Source organism: Alligator sinensis, unplaced genomic scaffold (genome assembly GCF_000455745.1).
Source record: "Alligator sinensis unplaced genomic scaffold, ASM45574v1 scaffold535_1, whole genome shotgun sequence".
In the NCBI taxonomy this organism is placed as follows: Eukaryota; Metazoa; Chordata; order Crocodylia; family Alligatoridae; genus Alligator; species Alligator sinensis.
This window is the reverse complement of record NW_005842157.1, coordinates 797746-809136: the sequence shown is the minus strand read 5'-3', so window position 1 is coordinate 809136 and position 11391 is coordinate 797746. Positions and strand designations below refer to the sequence as shown.

At 36.0% G+C, this 11391-nt stretch overlaps 1 protein-coding gene across 4 annotated transcripts in view; it reads right to left on the bottom strand.

Moving 5' to 3' along the window:
- Positions 1 to 10926, bottom strand: part of NTNG1 (netrin G1) — a 289692-nt gene extending 278766 nt beyond the window's left edge. For all 4 annotated transcript variants that reach the window (XM_014520830.2, XM_006025634.3, XM_025206492.1 and 1 more), the window contains exon 1: positions 10226 to 10926. In XM_014520830.2, coding sequence (XP_014376316.1) covers positions 10226 to 10471 — 246 coding nt within the window. In that variant the 5' untranslated portion in view covers positions 10472 to 10926. The remainder of the gene's footprint in view (positions 1 to 10225) is intronic.
- Between the last annotated feature and the right edge of the window lie 465 nt (positions 10927 to 11391).

Below are 11391 nucleotides of genomic sequence, written 5' to 3'. Positions count from 1 at the left end.
TACATTGAAAAAAAAAAGTAGTACGTTCCTTCTTGAACAGCTCTTTCCCCAGGGTACCTTTATCAGGGGATGAAAATGGGCTTCCACAGAACAAAACAGTTTTAGGATGTCCTGACAAATAGAACAATATCAAAAAGCACTATATTTGGAACAATTTAAGATTTTTGGGTTCTGGCACACTTGTACTCAGTAAATGGGGTCAACTAATAGCAAATCACCATGACATAACATCATCACAGACTGCTGGTAAATTATAACCTCTGCAGACAATCAGGTCTTGATAGAACTTTACTATGTTATACTAATGTAATTGTACGCGTGAAATGACACGCTTTCTAAAACTTGGAATCCACATGCCATTGGCTCAACTACCTTACCAGTATTGCAGCGTGTTACAGTACATCAGTCTGGCCTGGGAAATGTGCTGACAGTTACTAACACAACTATTCCCTATTTTTAAAACAAGATATACATTTAAGAATTAAAGATGCTAGCATGTAGACAGATATGTAGGCAGCAGATTTTCTGGAACTTAATAAAGCATTCTTTTGGCCTAGAAACCTACCTACTGAAGTACAAAACTACAAACAATGAGAGGCTATTACTAGACTGTGATTCACTATAATGAGATCGGCAGTAGTCACAGACAGGTGGTAGCAGACCCTGTAGACAGGATATGTTCTCACAGGAAGAATGAGATAGTGATTTAAATTATCTATTTGTGGCCTTGTTCATTCTGTGAAGAAATGGAAAGAAAATGGATCTTGACATTAGTGGAAAATTTTGAATACTGGCCTAGTGAGAAAAAAACCAGTTTGGCTTTTCTTTAGTAACTTATATAGCCTATCCTAAACTCCTTAGATGTATTTGCATTACTTGCACAAATAAGGGCCAAAATAAAATAAACTTCCCTGGTTTTTATTTTTTTCTTTACTGCTGTATAATGCTTCATTTGATCTAATTTTGTATCATAAACCCTACTATGTTGTTTTAATTTTGTTTAAACTGGTAGAACATTTAAGTGTATTGCATGCTTTTACCAATTACCATAAATGATATATTTTATTATTATACTTTTATTGTCAATTTTACTGTATGATTTAGCAAAAGCTGCAAATAAACTATTACTACAGTAAAATTTAATTTTATATACACACACACACACACACACACACACACACACACACACACACACACACACACTATTTTTTTATTGCAGAAGCTGCATTAGGATTTCAGTGGACATTCCTGACAGAGCTGTCTTGACACTACTGAGTCATTACAATTTTCCTGTTAACGTCACTGTACCTATGTAAAAACCTTTTCAAATAATGACCATTTCACTGTGAATAGATTTTATCCATTTTAAAATTGCTTTTATGTTTCCACATCCATAACTACTGTGTTTTGTGCAAGTGCATTCTGGGACAATCTGGACAGCTCTTCCAGAATGCCACAGAAGCTGAGAATGCACACAGAGCTGTACCAGCAGCATGTAGGGCCATGTACTCTTGATGTCCTCCTGTGCTGAGAGCTGGGAGGAAGGAAACAGGCCAGCATGTGTAGGTGGGTCCTGTCCACAGAGCCAAACAGGAAGATAGCTCTTTGCCAGCTGGCAGGACTGAAATGCTGCACTTAATAAACGAGTTTTAACTACTTTATGTGCAGACACTAACTACGTTTCACAGTGAATTGATCTACATGATAGTGATTGCAATCATTATTTAAAAATCGCCCAACAGAAAGCTTCAATTTAAATAATCAATTTTAATCAACTTTTTCCATCTGTACATCACTATTTTCTAAAAGAAAAGTAAATTTTCAGTGGTTGATACAACTATTAAAACATACCGATTTATAATTAAAGTGATACTATACACTACATTTAGTGCATCTTTTTCAAAGAACATATAATAACTATATGCATTATTCTATAGCTTAATATTTCAAATTCTTATTCATTTCTCATTAGAGAACAGGGAATTATACATTTTTTATTTACCACAAACTTTTTGCTCAAAATTCATGTCAGATGTCTGCATTAAAACAGAAGCACGAAGTCACATTGTTGGGTTCAACCACTCATCATCATGAACTAATTATGGTGTCACCTTGAGTCAGGCAAAAATCAAAGGTTTTTGGAACTGACTCTCTCATTTCCCTTTGACTCTTTTTCTTATATGGAAAAGAATGCAGCCTATAACCCAAAGTTTGTTTTTTTAAAACTTTATTAGTGAACCCAACCCATAGAGGCTTACAGATACAACATATTTGTTTTTCTAATTTAAATGTTTTAAGATGTTGATACATTAACATATTTTGGATTAAATTCAGATTTCATTTTAAACAGGACGGGGGGGTTGGTTTGGGGTTTTTTTTTTCCATTTGTTTGATGGGGTTTGTTTGTTTGTTTGATTCTTTTCTTGTAAAAAAAAAAAAAGTTCCAATTTAAACATTAAAATGCTTGACAAATACATGATTAATTTTTTTTTTTAATTTCTTTCCAAAAAATTCAGTCATTTTATCAACCTTATGTTTGCCAACCATAATAGGAACGGTTAAAAACCTGCCTGGTGTTTTTTGCAATCAGGCAGAGACTGTTACAGAAAGCAGTTTGACTGGTAGATTAAGCAGTAGAATAACTGAGGGAGAGCCCTGGGCACTGCCTTTATGGGCTGGCACAAAAATAGCCACTGCTGCAGCACCGGCAGATTGTACTGCCATCACTGGCACTGTAGTAGCTAATAAACTGCTCCGTAAACTGTGGTTGCTCCAGGCATGAGCTTCCCTAGTATACCCGCCCCTGAGCTTAAGACAATCCAAGTAAGAAATTAAAAAGCATAGAATTATGCTGTTCTTGTTTTAAGTCATCACCAGTTCATAGAGAAAAAGCTATATGTGTCTTTAGCAACATCTCTCATAAACATACCACATGACTCACCAACACTTTTTTTTTGTTGCTATCATTTCCTAAATTATACATAGGACACTATGTACAATTCTTTGTTTTATTAAGATCTGTAATTATTGCAGTAACTATTTGCTGTCACTGAAAGAGAATTCTTAATTATGTACATCTGATAGTGAAATGAATTTGAAATATGAAAGAAAAAAGGAAAAATGTAAATAAAGTATCTAGGGGTAAATAAATAAGCATTAAAATACACTAAATGCATTCAGTACCTTACCAAAACACCCAGTCTGTGCGTTTCCACAATTTTATACTGCAAGCATTGCAGAGGACTACAAATACAGCAGCAATAATTTTATTCATTTCTACTGAAAGTTGCATTGAAAAAACAAACAAACAAAAATAATTTTGTGGGCACATTCCTGCTTAGTTTAAACATATGCTTAACAAACATTTGGTTTTCCCTCCCGAACATAAAATATGGGAATACATTTCAAATGACTGTCCTGCAAAAAGGTTACAATGAATCTCAAAATGGGTTAATAAACGAAAGCCACACCTAATTTCTCCATAAACCTGTGTATTTAATTAAGTTTTCAGCTCACATTAGGCTGCAAAGGACAGAGGTACCACTATGCCATCTTTTAGTTTTACTGACAAGAAGTACATTCATCTTTCTCCTTTTATGGAGCAAAAGCTGTGCTCCCACTGTGGCAGCTGAGCAGGGCAAAGCATCACCTGAAGTTGACCAGTATGCTGGGAGAAAGTCACTGCTGTATTACTCCCAGTGAAAGAGAGAGGTGGTGCACCATGTTAATTTGAAGTCAGGCAGAAGGTAGGGCATGGTTGCACCTACAGTAGTTCCTCCACAGCATAAGACAAAGCAGGCTATTATTGTCTATGAAAGCTCATGCCTGGTGGGAGAGAGATAGCAGCTGCTTCCTGTACCTGCACAGGAACAACAGAATCTAGTACATAGTACAGTTTCTACTCATGTATTTTGTGATTCCCAATAAATGTATTGGGTAAATTCCATGGCAAAAAAAATCTCCATTGTCTTAATATTAAGGTATCTTTACAAATACTATTAAATAGTATCATTACTACTGGTTAATTCTGAGCCTTAAAAAAACCATGAGGATAGGATGCATTAATTTAAGTACAGTAGATAAAGATAATGATAACTTTAAAGAACATACAGTCTCTTAAAATGTATACATACGTCACCACAATTGACTCACAACTTCAGTTTTAGCCAGATGTAGCCATCCAACCTCATGCAGTTTAACCAGATTGCACAGATGTGACCGAGCACAGAATTTGTATGTTAATATTTACAGTTGGGGGGAAATCTTTCATAACAACATTCATTCCAGGTAGAAATTCAGTGGGGTGGAATTATTCTTAGTATGATTGCTACAACTTTGCTTCAAAGGGTAGAGGCTGTATTTGGGTAACTGTATGTCCAAGAACATTTCCACAAGCGGGGAAAAAAAAGAAAAAAAAAAAAAAATCACTTCACATTTTGATTTATAAGTTACCTAAAAGAATTATATTCTCTCTTTTAATTATTTCAGTAAACATAATAATGACATTACTATCTATACCACCGAGTACTTTATTTTCCCTATTTTTGGTAATACGAGCCTACTTGTAATTAAAGAAATCCCATAATAATGATGCTGAAAGTCTCATAGGAAAACATTTAATGTCCACCTCATAATATTATGCCAGAATTACATGCACAGAAGACTTTTTAATAATCTTTCTTCCTTAATTTAGTTTTGATTGGCTCTCAAATATAGAGAAGCACTCAAGGGCTCAAATTTCTACTGTCATCAGCACTTCTGCCCCATAAATTGTTCAAGTGCACATGACTCTTCCTTCTGTAGGCTTCTTTTCAAAGCTTTTGTTTAACCACTCCAAAAAATTAGCTGCAAGCTGAAAAAAAAAAATAACTGAAGATAATTTTACTATTTTTAAGCCACTGGGGTGTTGGACTGGACTGCAACCACTAAGTTTGTCAAAACATCAAACGAAAATCATATTTTATGTTGTCATTTCACTTTATACACAAATATATAGCATATGCAAGATACATCAACAACCACTAGGAGTCTTCTGATTAAGGATTTGTGGGCACATCTACACGTGCAATTAATGCATCTGAATCTTCTGTGAGGAAAATTCAGGCTCATTAAGGCACTCTTCCATGCACATCATCATACGCGTCCCCAATGGGAGCAAACTGAGCCTGACAGGAGTAGTCTAGAGCAGCCCTGCTCTGCACCCCCAACAGCAGCCAAGAGGAGCTCCAGGCTGGTAGTGAGAGCTCGGGGCTAAGCCCCCATGCTGTCTCAGCTTGGGGGGAGATTAGACTGGCCCTAAGCCAAGCGGGGTGGGGGTGGAAGCTGTCCCAGCTGCCAGCCACGTGGAGATTGGGACCAAGCCAATGCAAAGTAAAGCGTCTCATGTAGATGCACCCTGTGAATGGTTTTGTTACAAGTTAGGATTCCCAACTGAATATATATTAAAAACAAACAAGCAAAAAAACAACCTAACTTTACAAGTTAGATTTCAGCAAATCAATGGCACTGCACCAGGGGTAGCATATAGCTGCACTGCCCATGCTGACAGCTTGAAAGCTACTCTTAGTCCCTGGTTTCCCCACTATTCCAAGGGAGAAGTAATCTGTGCTAAACCTTGGCCAAAGTGGTGTTCCAGCTCATAGCATAGAAGAGGAAAGTAAAGCTGTTGCCTAAGGTTGGATCCAAGCTAACACTTGGTACGTGTGGGTTTACCTCCCCCCACCCCCCCCAAAAAAATAAATAAAAAAAATCAAAAACAACTTCTGTATCTGGTAGTGGTAATGAGAAACTGTTTGTTTGTTATTTTTCATGTATTTATCAAATTTTGCAAAAGCTTCTTACAAAAACTGGGAGCTTGGAGATTTTACCAACTGCTGTGCATTCTTGTAAATTTAAAAAAAACAAAACACAAACAACACATCCTGAAATATCACAGGCCACAAAAAAAAAAAGTCTTCAGCTATTTACAATGATACCACAAAAGCCCCGTAAAATTAAATTTTTCAAAATTAAAGAACTAAAGTGGTTAGACATAAGTGAAAACTCTTTTTTCTTCCAAGTCAACTGAGCGTAATGAAGGTGCCAGACTCAGTGTCATCAACTCCAAAACATTCACAAAACATGAATCACAAGAGGAAAAAAAAAGGACTGCTACAGAGAATCAGCTCCGATGTCCATAAAGTTCAGCATCCTGTCTGTCAGTGGCAATAGTCAAATCCTTCAAAGGGTGGTGCATGAAAGTAACAGCAAATGGATGTGAGATGAACTGCCGCCCACAAATCAGCCTTATCCTAGTCTCCAATAGTTAAAAAATTGATATCTTTTCTACATTTTTTCTATCGTTAATTATAACACTGGTTATTTCCGTTATCCACAAAAATATCCAATTACTTTAGGGCCCCAAAAAACTTTCTATAGCAATATGTTGTGTGAAAAACATATTTAGTAGTTTTGAATTTCTTATCTCCGTTTAGTTGAATGTCCCCTTAGTTCTATGTTATGAAAACAGAGAAAATAGAAACTCCCTGATGCACATTCTCAAGAATATCAATTGTTATGTATATTCTTTCCATGGCCACCTCTTGTCTTCATTTTCACGTAAGAAATTCCAATCTTTAGATTCCTTCTTTCTGCCTCCTCTTGAGTGATGTACACATGATCACATATTTAAAACAATACACTGAGACCTTGTTTTCCAAGTTGTTGCGAGATTCATGTTTTCGAACTTTTCTATGCAACGATAAGGACTAGAAACAAAAGCTGAGGCTTGTAATGAAAGCTGATATATCAGCAACGTCATCATCAGACTCCAGGTACTTGGAATATAGAAGCATCTTCATAGTTGTCAACTTTAAATATCATTAGAAACAGAAGTGTTATTTTAAGAATATGTGCAGCATAAGGAAGTATAGTACAAGCTGCTTCCCACTGCCATTTGGCCAGGATAGGTCACTTGTTTTTGAAAATTCACCTCTTAGCCTTTGAGGATAAAGGGTTTCTGCGTCCTGCGAACTGATGCCAAGGTTGTGGGCTAGTCCCAGTCATTTTGGCAACACTGCATTTTGTAATGACACTGACACATTATATAGCCCAATGCTTATGTGGCAGCTGTACTGACTCAAAGTTCATTGTTGTGTATCTAAAGAAGCATTTATGGATAATGGATCAATAATCCAAGAAACAAGTAGTGTGTAAAATTATAACCCAAGATGCCTGCACACTCTTGTAAATTCTTATAAAACTGTTCTTATGTTGCAGGCAGGATAAATAGGCACAGAATTTCACAAGAGATGTCTGAAAGTTACTGTGACAAACTGAATGTGGCAAAGATCTACTACTGCAGATGTGAATCTGCAGAATGTGATCTACTACTGCAGATGGCTTCTCTATAACTTTCCTATGGGACCTTGACCGAGTCACTTAATCCAACTGTACCTCCCAGTCTAACTTGAGTATAAAAATAGCTGGCACACACTCAAATAATGGTCCTAGTCCTTACTTGAATGAATTTACTCTCCAGGGAGAATGACCAGGGCTGATTTGGGAATGAGACAAATACACACATACATCATGACCTACTTCTAACCTTTGGCATGAGGAATAGAAAAGATCTTATTGACACGCTTGTTTTTTTCCTGGAAAGTTTGAAAGATATGCTGGGCTGTCCCAGGTAATTCAGGGAAGGATCTTAACCACAAAGCTAAGTGAAATTATAGCACGCAATGTTAGTACATAAATGTCAACTACACATAATAATCTCCAACAACTAAATGCAAACACTGCTGGAAAAAATGTGTGTGTTGCCCTACACTGCTAATGATGACTTCTGAGTCTCAGTCATTTAAAAAGTGAGAACTGTTAAAAAAAAAAAAATCACAAGCATGTGCCTAAAAACAAAATAGAATATCACCCCCAGCTTTTTCATTCTCTCTCATGCAGAAATGATTAGACTATTTTACCTCGCATTTCTATAATTCTTAACATGAAGTTAAGAGATTCTATTATGGGAAAAGATCAAGGATCAATCCTGCAAAAATGCATTTTTTAAATTCATATACATGTACCATTTGTACACGTGCCTAAAAGTTAAGTATGTGCATAAGTACCTACAAGATTAAATCCAAATATGGACATTCCTCAATACAAAAAGTGATTGTTTCTTAAACATATGAAAATTGAAAACAGTGGACTGAAATAAAAAATGATTGGCAATTCATTGTAACATATCTAGAGCATACTTTACAGCTATATAGGTACAGTGTGTCTGGGCCTTGTAATATTTCTTTGCATCTATAATTATTCCGGGATTTCAAGTGAACAATGCCATTAACATTCATAATGGAACACTCATGTCCATCTACAATATACATCTATACTAAGACAGAATATCATTCATGAATACTATAGCCATCACAATCCCATTCCAGTACATTGCGTGTACCACTTCATCATGCACTCTCTCTCTCTGAGCTTGTGATGGTTCCCCAAGTCTCAGACCATCAGAGAGTTACACCAGTCATTCCAAATGCATGCTGATAAAAATCTTGATAGGAAACTGGAGCATAAGGAATCCTGTATATGCCAAACATTTTATAGAAAAAGGCTTACAAAAATTATGGAGAGTTGTACAAAACATGCATAATACTATTTTTCATACTGGAAGCCAGACATTTTTAATACTTCAAGTCTAACTGCGTAGACTTGGAACAGAAACAATTAATTAATTTTAAAAATCTCAAAAAATTACCAGAAACAATTTCCCTATATATAAATATATGTACTGTATCTACCTGGACAGGAAGTAAGAGAGACCCACAGTTGCATTTATTTTAAAAAACAGCGGCAGTCTGAATCTGCTCATAGGTTTAGAGCATCAGGAGCAGTGTCAATGGAGATGGATTAGTGGGGTAAGTGCAAATAGTGCAGTTAAAGGGCACAATGAATATAATTTATTCATGCAGCCACACAATTTATCACGTGACTCTTACCACAACACACGTGGGAAGTATTTGTGTTCCCACATGACACCCTAAATGATATCTGTGGTTGGACCCAAGCTCCTTATAGAGCATTAAAGGTTGAAAGTGATGCCACAATACATTAAAAAGTTTATGACACTCTGGGGAAATTGAGTACTAGCAATTTACATATCAGCAAACAAATGTATTTTGTAGAGTATACTAATTTACAATAAACTAACTTATCAGAAATGCATTATTTTTCCAAAACCATCAGCTAAAATTATATGAATTCTATTGCCCTACTGATATAATCATATAATAAAATAAATCATATTTGAAGTGATAGATACACACACAACGCATACTTCAAGCCCAATTTGAATTTTCTGAATTCTGGAAGGAGAAAGTTCTCTACAAGTTAAAAATGTCCTCTAATACTAATAACCTCATGCCCTGAGCCAGCAAACACTTAAATAACTTTTCATCATGTAACATATACTGCCTTGACACAAATTCTGCCTAACTTTTCGCAACTGGTTCAAATATTTACTATGCCCCACGTTTTCAAAAATGGCCTCTAATTTCTGAAGCCTCAGATTTAGAGCGCCCAATTTGGGCTCAATTTTTGGGTCAATTTTTCAACATTCTGGGCGCTCACTTCTGTAAAAAATCTTACCTATTCAATGGCATTTCTTTTAGAAGTTGCTATGAATATTTGTTGCTTACAATAACAAGGCGAAGCGGCCATGCCTAGCGTTGTGCATGATTTCCTGAACAATCCTGTCAATGTACCCTCCCTTACACCTCCTACAGTTCATATATTCAAATCTCTGCTTATTTTGTGCATAGGCTTTTATTTATATGCCATCATGTTTGTTTCACGATGGGAATATACTAGAAACAATTCACTAAACTTACACAAATCCAGACAAACACAGAAACACACATGAAAAGCTGGTATTTCAGGAAATTGACACTACTTTCTTATGCAAGTCACTATACGATTTGCCACTGATTTCAAATGAGACACTAGGTTCTAATTGGATTAACCACTTAGTGCCCAGTCTAATATATTTTAGTGAAGAACACGTATTGCTTTGCAATAGAGCTCAGAATTCTGTCACACTTACAGGTTCACAATAATACATAGCTTCATCTGGATTTTAGGTACAGAAATACCTGAAGTTGAAGTTTTCTGCTTTGCATCTATCACAGAAATTACCCATGAACTATCTAGAAATGGAGTATTGAAAAGTTTACCTTACCATTGCACAGAAAGTTTCAGGAGGATCTCCACATGTTATATCAGGGGGATCCAGGGTCACTTTCACATATTTGATCATATCTCTGGCTTCGGGTTGACAGGCCATGTAATCCCAAACTTTCCCTTCTTCTGTATATATCTGAGTCTTACATACATCATAATGTCCCCACACTGAAGGATAATGTTGCATCACTGAAGATACAGTAACCCAAAGGGCATGAAGTGACAGGAATCTTGACAAATACATCTCTGAATCCTTTTAAATTGACTTGGTAATTATAACCAGTGTTGATTTTAGTACAGTCTATGAATTATACATATATATGTATATATGCTTGTATGTTATAAAACATGTTCCAAATCAAATGTGAAGTATTAGGATACGGTGCTTGTTTTACTAGGTTGAAGACTTTGGTGGAAGCCTAACATATCCAAATGATAGCCTTTCACAGAAATGTGCAGCTTGTCCTTTGTCTTATAACATATCTATCAGGGCTTCTTGTGAAAGATGTCCAAAAGCAGATAATATTTTAGCAAAGTTGCAGGTCTTCAGCTGTACTGTCGATAACCCTGAGTGATCCTCCGTGTTCACAGCTCACAAGGGATGCCCAGACACACTGATAAATCAGTATTTGAAGCAAAAGGATGAGTGTCTACAGCCTGGTGTCTGTTTCTCATCAATCATTCTTTTCTTCTGGCACCAACACCCTTTTAAAAACAATAAGAGTAAGAGTTATTGTCCAAGAATCAATGCATTACAAAATATGTGATATGTTGACATTTTGGAAGTTTGATGCAATATAAAGCAAATTGGTGTAATATGGATAACCTTTACCATGGGTTCTGTGCTAAAATGAACAAACTACCAAAATCATTCACAGTGAAAAGTATTCTGACATGAAGGATTCAACTTTTTTCTAACAAAGACAGATTTATAATGTTCCAGGTGAGTTACAGGTTTTTGCTTAAAAAATGTTATTTCTATCTTGGCCAAACCTAAGAGCAAACAAAGCTTAATCATTTCTCATATTTTATAAGCAGGTGGATAGGGGGTTCCACTAAGGGGAACAGCAGGGTGAATCTTTTATTAGAATGACAGAGATGACAACTACCTGTGTGCTTTTTGTCTCCTGGCAAGAGGACCTCAGAGAGCTCAAAATGCTTTTT